Consider the following 21,846-nt stretch of genomic DNA (forward strand, 5'->3'; position numbering starts at 1 on the left):
CACCTCAGTGCTGAACTCTGCAAGTATGGAAATAGCCTGAGACAAAAGTTCCGGCTTGTCAATTGGAACCAGTAGCTCATAAATAGTCTCATCTGGTGAGGTGGAAGCATTCTGGCATGGACCAAACTCAGCCCCGATGCTCTCCAAGAATTTTATGATGTCATGATTGGTGTATCTTTTTGTAGCACTAAAAGCAAGGTGCTCTACAATATGTGCCACACCACGCTCCTCTTCCTCTTCCAATACTGACCTGCCATCCCAGAAAAAAAAAATGGGCATTAAAAAGCTTACATATAGCATGCTTTACATGAAAGCTTGATGATCTAAAACCTGATAATTAGAGTGGAAAAGAAAGGCACAAAGAGAAAATCATCAACATGGCAACTAGCATATAATTGATAAAAAGAAGAGAATCACCAAAAACAAACAAAATTTAAAATAAATTTAAAAAAAAAAATAAAAAAAGCTCAATAGAGACACCCAAGAAAAATGATAAGCTTCCCATCACAAAACCCTTTTATTTTATCTTTGAAGAATCACAATATGACAGCTTCTGCTTCACAAAAGTCACCGAGTGCATGTGAACTAAAGAGAACAATTTTATAGATAGCCAGGGGGATTGTCAACCAGTATGGGTATCAAAAAGCTTGAGCATATTGTCACCATTTGACCGCCCAAGTGCTCTTCCCCTATTTCGTGCCAAGGTTTGGGAGGCCAAGGAGTTTCGTGTCGCTGGTACAGAGGCTTGATGAGTGCCATGCTCCTCCCTATGCAGGACATAGAGGTGTAATGCCTACAAAGCGCATGATTGAGCGTTACTTCTTTTAGCCAGGAATGCACAAAGATATAGAGGCATATGTACACAATACCTGTATGTTTCACTTGCCAAAAAGTCAAGTTTGACAGGCAAAAGGCTCCTGGTTTGCTTCAGCCTTTGCCTATTCCCTTACAGCCATGGGAAAGTATTGCAATGGATTTGCCTCATACTCAGCAAGGCAATGATGCTATTGAAGGAGATAGCACAGGCGAAAGCATAAACAGTGAACACATGAGACAGTGCAAAGGAGATTGAGAGAGTTGGACAAGATCACCTTTTATAACAGCAGTAACGCTTTACAATGGAGATAGCTAGTAACTGAGTGTTGAACAATGTGCAAGGGAAGTGGATGAATGAGTGAATAATGGGGAACTCCTTATGTAGTGAAGTAGGGACCTGGCCGACTGCCTCTAGAGCTGGCCGATTGGCCCTGGAAAAATAAATAGAAGAAAATCCAATAAAATCTCAGATAAATAGTAAAGCCCCAAAACACTGAGATGCACAATTCTAACACCCCCTCTGTAGCTCATAGTGTGCAAGAGTCGGAAGAAGATAAATCGATGAAGATGCAACCATGGAAACTCTAGCACCGCGAATACTGGAATCACCTCGGAGAGAACACCCACCAACCTGTTTCCTCGAAACAAGATGCCACCACGAAGAGCAAGGAACTTTGCTTGGTCACGAATTCCTACACAAGTGCGCAATGAACTCCAAAAATAGATGATGAGCTGCCGGACACACCACGCCCATAATCCCCAACAGTGGACCAAACACATCATGTCCCAAAAGCCTTGAACAATGAACTTGGAACAGATCCAGTTCATAATCTATGTTGTACCAAAGATAACCAAGTCCTGCAAGATGTCTAATGCTTGGAACTCCAAATCACAATCCCCATGCACCAGTAAGTGGAGCTGTAATCAGCCCCCTCTCCCGCCCACAAGCCTCTTCTGGGTGGAAGCACATGGGGGGAAACTGCATGTGTACTAGAGAAGCACACCATCTAGGGTCTCCTGAGCCGGAAGCGCCCTGGGAGCCCTAGAAGTGGTACTAGAATCTGTATCACTATCCTATGGCGTATCTTTGCCTTTTCTCTGAGATGAAGCCTTGCCCTTGGTCTTGTCCTTCTTCTTGGAGAAACAATCTTTGGACAAATGGCCTCTTTTTCCGCAAGAGAAACAGCGACTCCGACCTTTCTTCTGAACTGAGGAAAGTGCCTGGTCAGAACTGTTGATTGACACCTTCAATTTACCCTGTGAGAAGAGAACGGACTACTCCTCCAAAAGTAGGGAGCTAAGATCATCAAGATCCAACTGAGTGGATGTGACCTCGCACCGCAAAGATTGAGAAATCACATCATAGTCCGGAGGAAGCTTGGTGAGGATAAGAGCAACCAACTGAGAAGAGAACAACGCAGCACCCATGGTCATGGATAACCTTAGCCTTCGTGAGAAAAGACTGCATGGAATTGTTTTCAGGAAATAACAAGCCGTAGAGCTGCCCCTGCAAGGTAACTGCCCTCATCGATGAATCTCACGCAAAGAGATCCTCCAATTTTGACCATACCTGATGAGCACTTGTGAGAGTTTGCACTACCGGTGAGACATCCTCGGTGATGGTCCGCACAAGCACATAATGCGCCTTCGACTCCCGATTCTCCCAATCTTGTAATTCCACAGCAAATTCATCTTCTTGATCTTGAGTCCACCGCCTAGAGTTTTGAGCACGCTCGGGCTTCCTTTCAGTGCCCTGAACAATGTCCCACAAACCCTTGCGGATGAACCAGATCCACATCTGAAGCTTGTGAAGAAACTGTTAGCAGACATCTCCTGACTGTACACTATGTCAGGGCCTCTGTTGTGGGTGTGCCCACCCGTATTTAGTGTCTTCCCATTTTTCCTCACTCTCCGTATTTTTTCCCATTTATCTGGAGTTGTGTATGGTCTATCGGTTGCCCCCTGATGGCTGGCCGACTGTATCTGGTGCTGCCCGACTTTTTTCAGTGCTGGCAGACTACTTCTTTTCTAGCCGACTGGATATTTCTTGGTCGTGGGCTGCTGTCAGCTGATTCTAGGCTGGCCGACCAGCACCCAAAGAGTTTGAGTCTCACATTCTCTAAAAGCCCAATGGGCTTTGAAAAATGGCCCCTTGCCCCCACACTCCTGTATTCTGTATTCCGAGATTTTATTGGTGTATATAGCAGAGTTACACTAGCTTCTCTTGTATTGCTCTCTACAGCAGTTGTCTTCATTTTCGTTGTGCATTTTGACATGGTATCAGAGCCCCAGGTGGCTTGAAGCTTGGAGACAGTGGGACGTCGAGGGTTTGCTGATTGAGGTGCTAATTGGAGACTGTTTTGGGCTGTACGGGACTTGGAGATCGGGTAGAAGGCGGCCATCACCCTTGGACCACCCCCTTGCATTCTATTTGCAGCCGCCGCATCTTCTTTTTTTTCCCAGCCACCCTCCCTTCACAAGACCTTGTGAATCCTTGCAATGGCAGATTTGCTTGAGATGGCTGAGAAGCACGTGAATATCCCGACACTCCCCACGTTCCCAGTGGACCGAGAGTTGGAAGGGAACTACAGAATATGGAAAGTAATGATGGAATCTGTTTTGGAGTCCTATGACTTGGCTGATTTCATTGTTGTTGGGGTTCCATGGCCGGAGTTGGAAGAAGGGGAGTTACCCTCTATTCGGAAGGAACAGGAGGCGCAAGCACAGTTATGGGATCATGTGAATGCCCAAGTCCGTTCTTTGATCTTCCTCAATTGCACACCACAGGTGATCAATCACATAAAGCATATGACGCTAGCTAGAGGGATTTGGCAGCATTTGACTTCTCTCTACAAAAGGGTATCAACCATGAAGAGAATCTCCTTGAAAGTTCAGATGCGGGTGATGAATCCTGCAAAGTCATCGACGATGCGGGAGCACATCAACAAGCTGCAGCACATCAACAAGCTGCAGGCTCTTCAGCAGGAAGTTCTCCAGACAGGGAAAGAGATATTGACAGAGGATACGGCCATAACATTGTTGTCACATTTGCCCTCTCAATACTCAACCTTTTACTCCTCTTTGATCACCAGTGGCAAGCTCAGCACCATCACATGGGAGGAGCTTGTGCCCATGGTCTTGGACTAGGAAGAGCGATTCACGAACCCTCCACAGGGCAAAGGTTCTGAGGCCTTGACTGGCCAACGGTCGAAAGGCCGTAACAACAACAAGGGCAAAGGGAAGTCTTCATCGGAGAAGTCTTCTGAGAAGAAGCCCGACTCAAACCGAGAGAAACTGAAGGCCGAGAGCGAGAAAGGCCACTATTGGAGGAAGTGTCTCAAGCGGACTGGGAAGAGTGCTGATTCTTCGGCTTCAGCTGCAAAGACTCCAGCCTTTGTGCACTTGGAGACATTGGACAAAGACTCCAGCCTTTGTGCACTTGGAGATGTTGGACACTGATGCTTCATCTTCTTCAAGCAAGGAGGCAGTTGGCTTCACCACCAAGGATACTCGGGAATGGATTCTTGATAGTGGTGCTTCTAGGCACATGACTCCTGCCCGTGACTTCTTTCAGGATTTGAAACGGTAGTCATGTCGCATTTTCATTGGCGACAATTCCACCATACCAATTCACAGTGAGAGCCGGATGGAGATCCTGATGGCAGAGGGGGGAAGCATTCCTCTCATGTTCTTTACGTCCCCGCACTTGGTTTTCATCTGTTGTCAGTGCATGAGGTGTGCAAGACTGGCTTCTGGGTGTAGTTTGAGAAGCATTCTGTTGCTCTACGGGACTGTGAGACCGGCCAGGTTGTTTGGGAAGGCGGCGTGGAGAATGGTATATACAAACTCTGCGCACTCTCCTCTTTGACAAGGTCTCAGATTGGTGATTTGTGGCACTTTCGGTTCGGCCACTTGAATGTGGATGTGCTGCGGCGAGCTTTTCGAGACCAGATGGTGGTTGGCTTGCCAGATGTTGACAGTAGGCAAGGACGCTATAGTTCTTGCATTCGTGGTAAGCAACACAGGGAATCTTTTCCGAAGCAGGCTTCCAGGCAGGCTTCAAAACCTTTGGAGTTGGTACACACTCACTTGTGTGGACCTATGCAGACAGCATCCTTGGGAGGTTCTTTGTACTTTATGCTGCTGCTTTATGATTGTAGCAGATTCACATGGGTTTATTTTCTTTCACAAAAGGACCAAGCTTTTGCTCGGTTCAAGGAGTGGCATGTGATGGTGGAGAAAGAGTCTGGCTTGCAAATAAAGACTCTTAGGGCTGACAAAGGAGGAGAATTTTCTTCCAATGCATTCGTACGGTTTTGTGTGGAACATGGCATCAAGCGGGAGCTGGCCAATACAAGTTCGCCATCAAAGAATGGAGTAGTTGAGCGTAAGAACAGTACTGTGGTGGAGATGGCGAGGACGATGCTGGAGCATCGTGATCTTCCTCGTCCACTTTGGGGAGAGGCTGTGGCTACGGCTGTCCATATCCTCAACCGTTCTCCGACGACTTCAGTACCAAACATGACTCCCTTTGATGTGTATTTTGGCAGGAAACCTGATGTCTCCCATTTCCGTGTATTTGGGAGTGATGCATATGTTCACATTCCAAAGAAGCAACGGGGGAAGCTCGACCCAAAGTCCCAAAAGCTTGTCTTTGTGGGATATAACTCTCTTTCCAAGTGATACAGGTTGTATGATCCAGAGAGGAACGAGGTTGTTGTCAGCAAGGATGTGGTTTTTGATGAGCATGTTCCAGTTTCCACTATTGATGAGTCGCCACTTCTTGGAGATGCAGATGATTCTGATGATGATTCCCAGTCGATTGTTCCAACTGGACAGCCTCAGTCAGTTGAGGAGGTTGAGCCCGCAGCTAGAGATGAGCCCCCGTAGCAGCAAGAGGCTCCGCGTTCTGTTCGAGTACCCAGGTGATTGGTAGACACCCTTCGGGAGTCGGGTGTTACTACGGAGCTTCCCTCCAAATGGACCACAGAGGACGGACCTCGAAGATCGCATAGAGTTCGTGATAAAAGTCATTCAGCGGAGCTTTTATAGGTAAACTATGCTTTGATGTCTCATATCATGCAGGACAAAGAGCCCACTTCCATCACGGAAGCCCTTGCACAGGATACTTGGAGGAAAGCCATGCAGGTGGAATTGGATGCCATTGAGAAGAATAACATTTGGGAGTTGGTTCCGAGGCCGTCGAAACGGTTTGTCATTGGTGTCAAGTGGGTCTTTAAGACCAAGTATACGTCAAACGGGTCGGTGGACAAACACAAAGCCAGACTTGTGGCTAAGGGTTATGCTCAACGGCCTGGCATTGACTATGAGGATACCTTTGCACCGACAATGAGGATGACCATGATTCGGACAGTTCTTGCCCTTGCTTCTTCTCAACGGTGGCCCGTATTTCAGATGGATGTTAAATCTGTGTTCCTTAATGGTGACCTATAGGAGGAGGTGTATGTTGAGCAACCTCCAGGCTTTGAGGTTCCAGGATCAAAGGGGATGGTTTACAGGTTGCGGAAGGCCTTGCATGGTCTTAAGCAGGCTCCCAGGGCATGGAATCAGAAGATTGATTCCTTCTTTCTACGGACTGGATTTCAGAGATCGGTTGCAGAGCTTAATGCATAGATTAAGCTCTATGCATGCATTCATAATGCATAGAGATCTATGCATAGATTAAGCTCCTTTATGTGGATGACCTCATCACCGGCGGTCATATGGAGCACATTACAGTGACGAAGGCTGCCTTGTCAAAGGAGTTTGAGATGACCTTATTAGGCTTACTCCACTTCTTCTTGGGATTGGAGATCTGGCAGACCCAGAGGGGGTTCTCTGTCTCTCAGCAGCGGTATGTTCATGAGTTGCTTGAGGCCTTTGGGATGGAGAACTGCAAGCCTGTCATGTCACCGATGGACCCAAACACAAAACTTACAGTGAATGATCCTTGTGAGCCAGTTGATGCCTCTTTGTACCGGAAGCTAGTTGGTTCATTGATCTGGTTGCTCAACACCAGATTGGACTTGAGCTTTCCTGTGGGGCTGTTGAGCTCATTTATGCAGACGCCGTTGAAGTCTCATTGGGATGCAGGATTGCGGATCTTGCGGTATCTACAAGGTACGAAGGATCTTGGGCTCTTCTACACCAGTGGAGGTGAAACGAAGGAACGAGTTCGACTCCAAGGTTGGGGTGACTCAGATTAGCGAGGAGATCTACATCAGGCTACAGTTTTACCCTCGGCTCAGGAGCTATTTCATGGAGCAGCAAGAGGCAGCCAACTATTGCCTTGTCGTCGACAGAGGCAAAGTACTGGGCTGCTTGTGGTGCTACTTGCGAGGCTATGTGGCTGCAGAGGTTGCTTGGCGAGATTGGGGTTCCACAGAAGGAGCCCACGGTTATTCGCCAGCTCCCACTTGATGCCATGTTCCGCACAAACACATTGGAAGAAAACTCTCCTTCTTTGTCAGCCCGAAGAGTCTTTATCTGCAAGCCAGACTCTTTCTCCACCGTTGCCACTCCTTGAACCGAGAAAAAGCGTGGTCCTTCTAGGAAAGGAAACAAACCCATGTGAATCTGCTACAATCATCAACAAGCAGCATAAAATACAAAGAACCTCCCAAGAATGGGGTATGCATAGGACCACAAAAGTTAGTGTGTACCAACTCCAAAGGTTTCGAAGCCCGCCTGGAAGCCTGCTTCGGAAAAGATTCCCTGTGCTGCTTACCACGAATGCAAGAACTACAGCGTCCCTGCCTGCTGCCAACATTTGGCAAGCCAACCACCATCTGGTCCCGGAAAGCTCGCTGCAATGCATCCACATTCAAGTGGCCAAACCAAAAGTGAAACAAGTCACCAATCTGAGTGCCTTTAAGAGAGGAGAGTGCTGAGAGTTTGTAGATACCATTCTCCACTCCGCCTTCTCACACAACCTGGTCTGTTTCTCTGTCCCGTAGAGCAACATAATGCTCCTCAAACTCCACCCGAAAGCCAGTCTTGCAAACCTCATACACTCACAATAGATAAAAACCAAGTTTAGGGACGTAAAGAACACGAGAGGAATGCTTCCCCCCTCTGCCATCGAGAATGATCTCCATCCTGCCCTCACTATGAATCGGTATAGTGGAATTGTCGCCAATGAAAATGCGACCTGACTGCCGTTTAAGATCCCGTAAGAACTCACGAGAGGAGTCATGTGCTTGGAAGCACCAATATCAAGAATCCACTCCCGAGTATCCCTAGCGGTGAAGCCAATTGTCTCCTCGCTCTCGAAGAAGATGAAGCATCTTTATCAAAAATCTCCAAGTGCACAAAAGCTGGAGTCTTTGCAGCAGCTGAAGCTGAAGAATCAGCACTCTTCCCGGTATTCCGCTTGGGACACTCCCTCCAATAGTGGCCTTTCTCGTCACAATCATTACAGGTCCACTCGGCCTTCAGTTTCTCTCGATCTGAATCAAGCTTCTTCTCAAAAGACTTCTCCGATGAAGACTTCCCTTTTCCCTTGTTGTTGTTACGGCCTTTCAACCATTGGCCAGTCAAGGCCTGAGAACCTCCGCCCTGTGGAGGGTTCGTAAAACGCTCTTCTTGGTCCAAGACCATTGACAGAAGCTCCTCTCAAGTGATGGTGCTGAGCCTGCCCCCACTGGTGATCAAAGAGGAGTAAAATGCTGAGTACTGAGAGGGCAAATGGGACAACAATGTAATGGCCATGTCCTCTTAAGATATCTCTTTCCCTGCCTGAAGAGCCTCCTGTGGAAGAGCCTGCAACTTGTTGATGTGCTCCCGCATTGTCGACAACTTTGTAGGATTCATCACCCGCATCTGAACTTCCAAGGAGATCCTCTTCATGGGTGATACCCTGTTGCCAAATGCTGCCAAATCCCTCTTGCCAGCATCATATGCTTTATATGGTTGATCACCTGTGGTGTACAATTTAGGAAGATGAAAGAACGGACGCGTGCATTGACACAATCCCATAACTGTGCCTGAGCCTCCCGTTCCTTCCGTATAGAGGGTAACTCCCCGTCTTCCAAGTCCAACCGTGGAACACCAACTACAATGAAATCAGCCAAGTCATAAAACTCCAAAACGAACTCCATCATTACCTTCCATATGCCGTAATTGTTCCCTTCCAACTGTCGGTCCACCGGGAACGTGGGGAGTGTAGGGATCTTCACATGCTTCTCAGCCATCTCAAGCAAGTCTGCCATCTCAAGGGTTCACAAGGTCTTGTGAAGGAGGGTGCGTGGGAAAAAAGAAGAAGAAGAGGCTGCAAATAATATGCAAGGTGGCTGTCCAACGGTGATGGCCGCCTTCTACCCGATCTCCAAGTCCTGAACAGCCCAAGCAATCTCCAATCAGCACCTCAAATCAGCAAACCCTCAATGTCCCACTAAAGCTTCAAGCCACCCGGGGCTCTGATACCATGTCAAAATACACAGCGAAAATGAAGACAACTATTGTAAAGAGCAAAACACAGATGAGAGAGAGAGAGAGAAGCTATGTAACTCTGCTATATACACATAAGAAAATCCTGGAATCTACAATGGAGAGTGTGGGGGGCAAGGGGCCATTTTATATGGCCCTAGGCTGTTGGTCGCCCAGTCTAGAACAGGCTGACAGCAACCAGATGCTCACGACCAACAAAAGGAGTACTCACGACCAGAAACACCCTGGTCAGCCAGGTCCCAGCAGTCAGCCAGGTTTGCAGATCAGGTCGGGTAGCAAACAAGCCAGTCGGCCAGCAACAGAATCAGCCGACAGCCCTCCCACACCCAAAAAAATGGGAAAAATACATGGAGAGTGAGGAAAAATGGGGGAACACCAAAACTAGGCAGGCACACCCACAACAAAGACCCTGGTGTACTTTACAGACAGGAGATGACTTCTAACACCCTCATCTCATCTATCTCATAATTCAGCCATCAAGCATTCAAGCGTTTGAGCCTTCAGCACAAGGAGCATAAACGATTGACCATTCAGCCCATAGAGCTCAGTATTCCTTAGCGTTTTCAGCAAACGATTCATTCTCAGCCCAAGGAGCATCATCGTTGGAGCATTCAGCCTTCCCTCAGCAAAACGCAGCAGTCCATAGCATTCAGCCCTCCAGAAGACCTTGTGTTTTCTGCATAGAACCAGTTTTCAGCATTCGTATCATCATCGTTTTGCCACAGCACTTCAGTGAAGGTAACCCGCATGCATTCATTCATTTACAGCATCCTAGAACAGTCCCAAACAGTCCATATCTCAGCCTCAAATTCAGCCCGACTCTTGGTCTTCAAAGATCTTGTGTTTGGCTTATCTACAGTCCAAAGTCGATTTCTTCAAAGTAATAAAAGCAAATACTATTCCGGTAACGGGATAGGGGGCCCTTCAATGGGTAATTCGGGACCCAATCTGGTGTAGAGTTTCTATCTTTCTCTAAATCTCTTAAAGTTTGAAGTCATAAAAGTGGATTGCTAAACTTGCGAAACTTAGGATACAGAAGGCAGTGTGAGACTTGTGTGATGGGATCCTTAATTACAAATACTTTCGTTGCATGTTACATTGGTATCAGATTCAGCTTGTCCACACACACCGCATTCTAGAGTGAGGGCATCCTTGGATGGTCAAATTGCATTCCAGCACGACCACCGACTTCAGCATCATGCCTACAGAAGAGAGTACACATCAGCAGGAAGATGTCTCCCCCGAAAGAGACCTTGCTCTTCCACCTACTCTAGATACCATAGCTCTACTCCGAGCTCAGAACCAGATTCTTATGGAGCATCTCCAACTTTTGGAGGCAGCAGCAGCAAAACCCACACCCTCCAGTTATCCACGACTTCGTCATTCTCTTCTTCCAGATGGAACAGCAACGACGAGAGAATGAGGCTAGATGGCGGGAAGAAAAAGCAGATAGACGGGACACTGAGGAAGCCCAACACAGGATCGACGAAGACCAACGTCGGGCTAAACTCACCGCTCGGGAGCACCAACGAGAGCTCCATCGAGAGCGCACGTTAATCGAACACCAAAGGGAAAAGAAGGCCATACATTTGTGGTATCAGCACCTCTCTTCAGTTTCCCCATCCATAGGTGCCACCAGCCAGCATCCCGCAACATCGACTACCGACATCCGAACTCAACCAAACCTTAGTAAGTATGATGGTAAGTGTGATCATATAGCAGTTAATCAATTCATTCATCAATTTAATGCTCATTTTCCTTTAGCTAGGATTACAGACCCTCAGGATAGAGTCCACATAGCGGCTCTCCACCTTACGGGTGAGGCAGTCACTTGGTGGCAGCATTGGTCTAATCTTCACACCAACCAGACCACATGTGTCACAGCTTTTAGCCAGGATACATTTGTCCATGACCTAAAGTCCAGATTTCTCCCTCCCCAGTATTTGACCAACCTGACAGATGAGTTCTATAGACTAAGACAGAACGGATCACCCGTGCTTCAATTTTCCGGCAAGGTTATAACTTTAGCACAACAGTTAGGGTTATCTGAGCAAGCCAAGATGGATCAATTCATTCGTGGATTAGATCCTAACATCCGGTTCACAGTTCGTAACTTTGAACCCAGTACATATGACCGGGCTTTTACTCTGGCTCAAAATGAAGAAATGAGAATGAACAGAGGCAAGCCTAAACAACTGCAATCTAGTACCAAACCTTGTGAGGGCAAAAGGACGGAAGGACCACATATACGAGAGATCAAAGTAAAACCACACAGCATGAAATATGTGAGTGAATATATATAAAAAGGTGAGTGCAGATATGTACAAGAGCCCTCATATGAGAGGTGACTCTAAGCAAAAAGAAGACCAGTGCTGAAGTAGAGAAGGACGTTGGAGCCAAAGCACGGTCGATGACGAAGGCTCGCGTCGATGTGTGGCGGCAAAGCACTCCGAGGTGATAGTTTCAGCGGAAAAAGGTAACGTCGATGACGATGATGGTGGTGCACTCTCTGATGACACAGGTGCTGTGTACCTGAAGCAGAGAGGGCTGCCGTCCCGATGTGTAGCAGAGAGGGCTGCCGTCCCGATGTAGCAGAGAGGGCTACTATCCCAAGGGCTGTGCCAAAACGCACATGATATGCTGGATGTGAGCCCTGATGTATGCGCTGAAGAAGGCTGAGATAAACGCTGATATAAACCCTGACGTAAGCCGGATGTTAGCACAGATGTGGGCCGATGTGAAGCGCTGATGTGAGCTGCAGCAAAACGCAGATGTCTGCTGAAACAAAACGCTGATGTAAGCTGATATATAAATGCTGATATATGCTCTGATGTAGGCGCTGACATATGCTGAGGTGAAACGCAGATGTGAGCAGAAGAAGGCCTGATGTAAGCGCCAGAATACAGCCTGATGTTGGCTGATGTGAGCCCTGAAGTAGGCGGCCTGGACCAGCAGAGGAAAACGCAGATGAGAGCCTCTGCTTGTAGGTGGCCAGATGGTACCTGATATGGCGATGAAGTGGTACATAGATGATGAGGTATGGGCAATGCTATTTATAGTAAAGGGGGGTGCTGGTCGGTCACCATAAAGATGTAGGCCAGCAGCCAAGACAAAAACCCCAAAAATATAAAATATAAAATAACCATAAAATCCCTTTTTAGGGCTGGAAAAGTGCTATTTCTTCACACCCCCTCTCAGGCCAAAAAAGGGACCATGAGAGTGTTAGCAGTCATCTCCTGTCTGTATATTTACATCAGGGCCTCTGTTGTGGGTGTGCCCGCCCGATTTAGGTGTTTTCTCACTTTTCCCCACTCTCCATATTTTTCCCATTTTATTCTGGTGTGGGAGGCTGTCCTGTGGCTCTTGGATGACCCAGTTATGATGGCCGATTGCTTCTGCTTCTCAACGACTCACTCTGAGCGCTGGCCGACTGGAGATAGTGCAGGTCAGGTGTCATCAGAGGGCTGTCGGCTGCCTTTTATGCTGTTCATAGGGGCCATATAAAATGGCCCCTTGGCCCCCCACTCATTGTATTCAATTTTTCGAGATTCCTAGTGTATATAGTAGAGTTACACGCCTCTCTCTCTCCCTCTCTATTGCTGTATTCTTCTACAGTGCACTTGCTCTTGAGTATTCAGATTTTGTCTTCATCTCCGCAGCATATTCTGACATGGTATCAGAGCTCTAGGCTCTTGATAAATCTTGGGAAATATGTGAGCAAGAGGGGGTCTATTTTGTTGCTGATTGGTGGACTGTTTTGGACCGTTCGGGAAGAGAAGCAAGAGGAAGGCGGGCTGATTTGCTGGACAGTCACTTGCAGGTTTAAGTTCTTTTTTCCCACCCACCCACTCTTTTCAGTTACACTCCCGCAATGGCAGATTTACTTGAGATGGCTGAGAAGCATGTGAGGAGACTTTGCTCCATTGCTGCTCTCTTGTGGAAATGACTTCCTTTGTTGCTTCCCATCATACAAGCTTCACATGGTTCCTGCAATTCTTCAAATGCAGATAAATTTTCCACCTTCCCCATTTTCTGCATCTCCTTCAGCACATCAAATACGATGTGACCAAATTGCTCATGCCAAAGTTTACTTGTGCCCTTGTTTGCAATAGCTGTAAGATCATTTAGCTCATACAAATTGTTATTCCTCACCGCTTTGCCAACTGTCTTTCCGTTAGCATCTAGAAACTTTGCTACTATTTTCTCGAAGCATACTTCAAGGCCACGATCTGTTATTGCAACAAACTAAGAGCAGGTTTCTCTTTATTTGAGGCACGTAGAGCAAATCAGACATCTTGGACGGGAACAACTACGGCATATGGAAGGTAATGATGGAATCTATTTTGGAGTCTTACGACCTTGCTGATTTCATTGTTGTTGGGGTTCCACGGCCGGAGTTAAGAGGAAGGGGAGTTACCCTAGATTCGGAAGGAACGCGAGGCACAGGCACAGTTGTGGGATCGTGTCAATGCCAAGGTCCGTTCTTTCATTTTCCTCAACTACACACCGTAGGTAATCAATCATATCAAGCATATGACGCTGGTAGCATTTGGCTTCTCTCTATAACAGGGTATCGCCCATGAAGAGGATCTCCTTGGAAGTACAGATGCGGGTGATGAATCCTGCAAAGTCGTCGACGATGCAGGAGCACATCAACAAGCGTCACACTCTTCAGCAAGAAGTTCTCCAGGCTGGGAAAGAGATATCATCGGAGGATATGGCCATCGCGTTGCTGTCGCATTTGCCCTCTCAGTACTCAGCATTTTACTCTTCTTTGATTACCAATGGCAAGCTCAGCACCATCACATGGGAGGGGCTTGTGCCCATGGTCTTGGACCAGGAGGAAAGATTCACGAACCCTCCACAAGGCGAGGTTCGGAGGCCTTAACTGGCCAATGGTCAAAAGGCCGTAACAACAAGGGCAAAGGGAAGGCTCATCGGAGAAGTCTTCTGAGAAGATGTTCGACGCAAACCGCGAGAAACTGAAGGCAGAGAGGACTTGTAAGGATTGTGGCGAGAAAGGCCACTATTGGAGGCAGTGTCCCAAGCGGAGCACCGAGAAGGGTGCCGAATCCTCAGCAGCAACCGTGAAGACTCCAGCTTTTGTGCACATGGAGGTTATGGACACCTCATGAAGGGAGGTGGTTGGAGGACTCTCCGCTCTACGAATACTCGGAAGTGGATTCTAGACAGTGGTGCTTCCAGGCACATGACTCCTTCCCGTTCAGATTTACAGGATCTCTGCAGGTATTCTGGTCACATTCTTACAGGGGATACATCCACTATCCCAGTTCATAGTGAGGGCAAGTTGGAGATAGTTCCCGATGGCAGAGGGGGAAGCATTCCTCCCAGGTGTTGTATGTTCCATCACTTGGTTTTCATCTGTTGTCAATGCATCAGGTTTGCAAGACTGGCATACGGGTGGAGTTTGATGAGCATTTTGTTGCTCTCCGGGACAAAGCAACAAGCCAGGTAGTTTGGGAAGGTGGAGTGGAGAATGGAGTTTACAAACTTTCAGCACTCTCTCTCCCATGCCCTCAATTTTGTGATGAGTGGCAGTCTGGTAATGGCCACTTGAATGTGGATACGCTGCAGGTGCGGGCTTTCCGGGACCAGATGGTGGATATCACCAGTTGATGGCAGCAGTTGGCAGGAACTTTCCAGTACAGATGTTGGTAGTTCTTGTGTTCGTCAGTCACAGGAAACTTTACAGGTTACCTATGCTCTGATGTCTCGTAGTATTCAGGACAAAGAATCTCCTGTAGATGAGGAAGTTCTTTCTTTCCACGGGGACCTATCGGAAGGCCAAGCAGCTGGCAGTTGATTACTTTGCAGGTGGAGATGGATGTTGCACATTCTCCAGGCTTTGTGGTTCCGGATTCAGGGGGGGTTGGTTACAGGTTTCCGAAGGCCTTGAGTGGACTTCAGCACGTTTCCAGGACTTAGCATCCCACCGTAACAGTTGTTGATCCTTGTGAGCAGTATGATGCCTCCTTAACAGGGAAGCAGAATGGTTCATTGATTTGGTTGATGCATACCTGATTGGACGGGAGCTTCCTAATGAGGCTCTTGAGCTCATGTTTGCAGGGGACTCTTTGGGAGGCAGGATTGCGTATCTTGTGGTTTCTGCAGCATGCGAAGAATCTTGGACTCTTTTACACAGGAGGGGGATTGATGGATGGAGTCAGACTCCACGGATGGAGTGACTCAGATTGGGGAGGAGAGCTAGACACGAAGACCTTGACAGTAGGCTACAGTTTTTCCCTTGGCTCAAGAGCAATTTTATGGAGTAGTAAGAGGCAGCCATCTATTGCCTTGTCGTCGACAGAGGCAGAGTACCGGGCTACTTGTGCTGCTGATTACGAGGTGGTAAGGTTGCAGAGGTTACTTGGCAGGATTGGGTTTCTACTAGAGGAACCCTGTCACGTGCATCCCGCACTTGGATGCCACGTAGACATATCTGTACAGAAGGTGCAAGACCTGGGATGGTAAACTAGTCCCATGTGAGCCCAGTCCGAGACGAGTCAGCCAGGGATCCATCCCAGTCATCCGAGGTCAGGTGTGCATTGTCCTGCACATGAGTCCAAGGCCAGGTGTGCACTGTCCTGCACATGAAACAGTGCCAGTCCGCGCTGTGAGTCTCCCTCTGGAATGATGTCAGTGATTCTGTGTATCTGGTATGGTACTGGATGCCAGATCATTGTGTAGGTAGTTAGGGTTTGCTTTTAGGAAAAGGGGCCAGCCCATAGGGCTACCCCGAGTCTTTGTGTGGGCATGGGGATAGTGTAAAACCACCCCCATGAGGGCCAGGAAGGCCCTAGCTGAACCCACCAGCCATGGAGGGCTGTAGGACAGCCCTAGGGGCAGGCTAGGGGAAGCATACAGGTTGTACAACCTATTTATGAGTGTAAGGGCAAGTATGGGGCAGCCCATACAGGCTGCCATGCTCCAAACAGTATTCAAACAGTGCCCAGCTTCCTATACAGTAGGTGCCTAGTGCCCAGCCATCAGGGAAAAGATGCGCAGCTTTTATTTGATTTATTTCAGCATTTATTGCTGTTTATTCTAATCGTGGGCAGAAAGAGATAGCCGACTGGGATAATAAGCTGGCCGACTGCCTTTTAGTGGCATTATAAATAGTTGAGCCCACATTCCATTGTGTTATCTCATAATTCACCAAGTGCTCAAGGAACCAAAGGGCCAGGACAGCCAAGGGCTTGCTATAGCAAAGGGCTGAAGGACTGCAGGTCAAGGGCAGAGTTATCTCAGCCAAGAAAGGTCAAGTTTTCCTGTATTTTCTTTTCAGATTTACATCATTCTAATAAATCAAATACACCATTCGTGGTGGAGGCCCTAGAGAGGGTGTTCGGGACCCAATATTGTGTCCTCTCCTCTCTCCCTCCCCCCCTCTATTTTTTGCACATCTTCCTTCAGTTTTGTGCGTTAATTCTGTCGTGAAAAGTGTGCTGATTTCTGAGCATTGAAGTTACCGATCTCCCCCGAAGCTCCGCTCGTTTACAGTGGTATCAGAGCCTACTTCAAGTGCAAAGATTCAGCAAAGAAACCAGAATTTTTTCTCGCTCGTGTGGTTGTTTTTCAGACGCCAGTGGACTACCCCTTTCGGAGTGACTCCTGTCCCTCGAAGGACGCTTGGTTTTTAGCCTCCAGACGTCTCCCACACACACAGTGGATGGTCAGATTGCGCTCCGGAAAGGAAGTGCATTTTCCTGCCATGGCGAGCTTCGACGATGAGAGAGACCAAGAACCTTCAGACCAAAGTGCACCGGACAGCCCAACTAGGACACCAGGCTTGAGTGTTACAGATATGTTCTAACAGATGATGCAAGCAATCGCACACCAGACAACCAAGTTGGAAGAGCAAAAGGCGCAGATTTTGGCTCTGAAAGAGCATACTTGTTCTCTAGCGTCGCGTTTTCCATCTTCTCCCTCTCCTTCCGTATCCCAGATTCCAGATCCTCGACACAGGGACCCTCTCACGGGGTCACGACCGCAACAGAGCTCTTTGCTTGAGTTGCAGATGCGTGCATTGGAGATCCGACAATGTGAAGACGAAGCCATGCGACGCGTGGAACATGAGCGTTACCAAGCAGCTTTGGACGCCAGATTGACACCGGCGGCACCCTCGAATCATTTTCCCGAGAAAATGAACTTCACTAAGTATAATGGTAAACTCGACCCCACAACTCTCTATTCATGGTTGCATCAGTTTGAAGCTTACTTTGCCGCAGTTAGAAAGACAGATACTGACAGAGTGATCTTAGCTAGTTGGTACTTGGAAGGTGAGGCCATTCCTTGGTGGACTTAGTGAGCTCATGCCCACACCAGATTAGGTATGGCAACTTATGTGTGGGACGAGTTTGTCCACGACCCTAAGCAGCGGTTTCTACCGCCCCACTACCTTGAGCGACTCGAAGATGAGTTCAGGGGAGCTCGTCACAACGCGCAACCAGTCCTTCAGTTTGCCAATAGAATTTCGATTTTATGTTTGCAATTAGGCTTATCTGATTCGGACAAGGAAGGGCAATTTTTGTATGGCCTTGACACGCAAATCCAGTGGGAGGTGCGTATGTTTAGGCCAGCTACCTTTAAAGACGCACTCTCGCTTGCGCAGAGTGCAGAAATGAAGCATAATGGTGGCAAGCCCAAGACTTCCCAGCCGGCTACTCCCAAAGCTCCCGCCTCAGGGGGGAAAAAGCCAAAACCAGACAGGGTCTTTCCCAGGACAGAGCACGAGAGCCTCTGGCTACAAGAACTCGAACAATGCGTCTAAGCTTACTCCAGACCAAAAAGCCGAGGCAGGCAAGACAGGTGGCAAGTTGAGTGCCAAGGAGCTATCTCAGTACAAGGAGGAGGGTAGATGTTTCTTTTGTCATACAAAAGGACATACTTCTCGGGAGTGTCCTAAGAAGACTCCAAAGACTACCACCGCTGCCTCCATAGCTTCCGTGGTGAGCCCAGCTCCCACATAGACCCCAATGGCTGCCCCGAGTTCTTCAAATCTTGGTGCTTCAGTTGGAGCAATTACTACCAGGAACTCGAAGATAAGCAGAAGGGCGCCCATTACCAGGAGTATGAGCGCAACGAATTGCTCAAGTCCTTTGGCTACATAGGTGGCCAAAGAGTCGTCGTCTTGTTTGACAACGGCAACATGGTCACAGAACAGGCCGCTAGGCATGCCCGTTTTGTCCTGACTTCGGTGGACAAACAGGTTGAGGGTTTTAGCACAAGCATGACAACGAGCGTGAAGTATGAAGCTCTAGGTGCTAAATTAGTAATTAAGGACATAGAATTTGTGCGTGATTTTATGGTTGCCCCTCTTGTAGGAGGGGCAGACATACTTTTGGGTATTCAGTGGTTTCACGAGTTTCTTCCTAATGTCAAGTGGGACAAGCACACGTTCCAGATCAATCGGAATGTGTCAAGCGCCCCAGTGACCATGAAGTGTGAGCCAGGAATTCCGAACTTTCCGCTCATAAGCCACTTGCAGGCTAAGCGAGCAGTCAGGAAAGGCGCAGATATACATCCAAACAGCCCAACCGGTGGCCAATGCTTCCGATAAGTACTCGACTCTCCATGAAAAGTTCCAGAAGATTTTTCTTCGAGACAGTCTCCCTCCCCAGCTTTCCTCGTCCAGACCGGAGGACCATAAGATTGACCTTCTCCCAGGCTCGGAACCCCCGAGCAAGTTTCCGTATCGCCTTTCCAAGGCTATGGAATCGCAGTTGGACCGCCAACTCCAAGAATTGGCTTTATCCGCCCCAGTGTGTCACCATTTGCAACACCGCTCTTATTTGTCAAGAAGAAAGATAGGTCTTCCCGTTTGTGTGTCGATTATCGTGCACTCAATAAGCTGACTATCAAGAGTAGATTCCCGATGCCTCAAATAGATTATATTATCAAGAGGCTGAATGGAGCAAAGGTGTTCTCGAAACTTGATTTAAACAGTGGGTACCACCAGGTGAGGATTGTGGAGGGGGACATCCCCAAGACAACCTTCTGTACGGAACGGGCCCACTATGAATTTGTGGTCATGCCATTTGGCTTGACGAACGCCCTAGCTACATTTGACCGCATGATGATGCGTGTTTTCCGGGACTTGATTGGAAAGTGTGTGTTCATATTTTTGGACGACATACTAGTATTTTCAGCTACGGTTGAGCAGCATGACATTGATGCGGAGAAAATCCTTACGTTGCTGGAAAGCAACGAGCTCTACATCAATGAAAAGAAGTCGGAATTTTATATGTTCCATGTGCATTACTTCGGATACATACTTAGTGCCGAAGGCATTCGACTTGATCCGGCTAAAGTGGCCGAGATTGTCAATTGGAAAATACCTCAAACAACATATGACATCAAATCCTTTGTGGGTATATGCCAGGCATACTCCACCCACATAGACAAGTTTTCTGACCTCTCGGCGGATCTCACCGATCTGCTAAAGGGTGTGAAGACAAGAAGGCAACGGATTCGAATGACTCTACGAGCGTTGAAGGCATTCAAGAACCTCAAGGTGGCTTTATCAGAAGCGCCTTGTTTAGCACTTGCCTCGTCGGACAAGCCATTTCAGGTGATCACCGATGCGAGTAACATCGCAATTGGAGGTGTGTGACAACAAAATGGTCATCCAGTAGCTTACATGTCTCGTAAGTTACTGCCCGCAGAGAAAGATTACTCAGTCTACGATCTGTTTACATATGTACTAACGCTGTGATATTTGTCAAAAGGTGAAAGCTCCTCATGGAAAGAAGATAGGGTTGTTACAGCCCTTGCCAATTCCTGAGGGTCCTTTCCAAGATATTGCAATGGACTTTGTCACGAATCTGCCTCCCAGTCCGAGTAAGCGTAATACGCAGTGCTTAACTATAGTTGATAGATTTAGCAAATTTGTTATGCTTATTCCTTGCAGGGCCAATGTGACCACCGAGGATGTTGCCCAGTTGTTCATTCGGCATTGGTACCCAATTGGCGGGATTCCTAGGACCATAGTGTCAGACCGAGATACCAAGTTTACCAGTCATTTTTGGAGGGCATTGTTTGATAACTTTGATACTACATTGATTTTTTCCACTGCATTCCACCCACAGATGGACGGCCAGACAGAGATATACAACCAGTTGGCCTTTGATGTGCTAAAGTGTTATGTCCACGATCAGCAAGGTAAGTGGGAATCATATTTGCCTTTAGTTCAAGCTGTTTTGAATGATTCTTTTTCTTCAGCTATTGGCAGGACTCCATATGAGACAGCGTTTGGAAGACCTTTCCAGTCGTTGTTAACCAGGACCTCATCTTCGGTACCTGAAGCGAACAGAGTGACGGAGTCTTACCAGGAGCTTTTAGAGTCAGTAAAAGACAGATTGGCTAAAGCGCACGAGGCCTCGGACCTTTTCCCATCCAGAAAAACATTAATGAGGTTTCCATGCAGTTAAAGCTGCCTCCGAGTTGGACTATGCACGATGTGTTTCGCGTCAGTTGGTTAAAGCCATATGCAGGTCCGATCCCTTCAGAAGTTAAAGACGAGGCGGAACCAGATATTGTTGATGAAGCAGAAGTTATGGTTCCAGAACAGATTCTTCTGCACCGTTTCAAGCATGGCTCAGGCCGAAGACACAGACAATTCCTCACGAAGTTTCAGGACCGAGGGACCCACGAAGCAGTGTGGCTTGACAAAGAGTTTTTCGAGGACTATCCGGCGTTATTGACGGATTATTTGGAGGATATGCAGCTTCCGTCAAGTTAAACAGAAGGGGATGTCACGTGCATCCCGCACTTGGATTCCACGTAGACATATCTGTACAGAAGGTGCAGGACCTGGGATGGTAAACTGGTCCCATGTGAGCCCAGTCCCGGACGAGTCAACCAAGGTTCCGTCCTAGTTGTCTGAGGTCAGGTGTGCATCGTCCTGCACATGAGTCCAAGGTCACGTGTGCATCGTCCTGCACATGAAACAGTGCCAGTTTGCGCTGTGAGTCTCCCTCTGGAATGATGTCAGTGATTATGTGTATCTGGTATGGTACTGGATGCCAAATCATAGTGTAGATAGTTAGGGTTTGCATATAGGAAAGGGGCCAGCCCATAGGGCTACCCCAAGTACTTGTGTGGGCATGGGGACAGTGTAAAACCACCCCCATAAGGGCCAGGAAGGTCTTGGCTGTACCCACCAGCCATGGGTAGGCCATGGAGCGCTGTAGGACAGCCCTAGGGGCTTGCTAGGGGCAACCGACAGGTCAACCAGCCTTTTGATGGCTGCAGGGCAAGTATGGGGCAGCCCATACATGCTGCCCAACATTCAAGACAGCCAGTATTCAGTGCCCAGGCCTCTAGAAATCCATGCACCTAATGCCCAGCCAAGAAGGGAAGTGTCATGTGCATGAAAGATGCCATGGACATTCTCAGGTGCTGGTCCGGAAGAGGCAGCCAGATAAAGAGTATGAACCATATAAGACCAGGATGATGGAGCACAGAGCACTTTTGGCAGTATGGACTTGGAGATAGGTAGAAGGATGCCCTGTCAGTTGCGTTGGATTCAAGGCAGGACAGTCGGCTGCAGATTGTTGTCGG

At 47.9% G+C, this 21,846-nt stretch overlaps 1 protein-coding gene across 1 annotated transcript in view; it reads right to left on the minus strand.

The window, feature by feature from the left end:
* LOC147627139 (zinc protease PQQL-like) overlaps positions 1-21,846 on the minus strand; it is a 43,733-nt gene that overhangs the window by 385 nt on the left and 21,502 nt on the right. The window contains exon 2 of the mRNA XM_086815752.1: positions 4-250. Within this exon, the coding sequence (XP_086671878.1) occupies positions 4-250 (247 nt within the window). The remainder of the gene's footprint in view (positions 1-3; positions 251-21,846) is intronic.

This window comes from Cibotium barometz, chromosome 21 (genome assembly GCF_041138505.1).
Source record: "Cibotium barometz isolate CiBa-2024 chromosome 21, ASM4113850v1, whole genome shotgun sequence".
Classification (NCBI taxonomy): domain Eukaryota; kingdom Viridiplantae; phylum Streptophyta; class Polypodiopsida; order Cyatheales; family Cibotiaceae; genus Cibotium; species Cibotium barometz.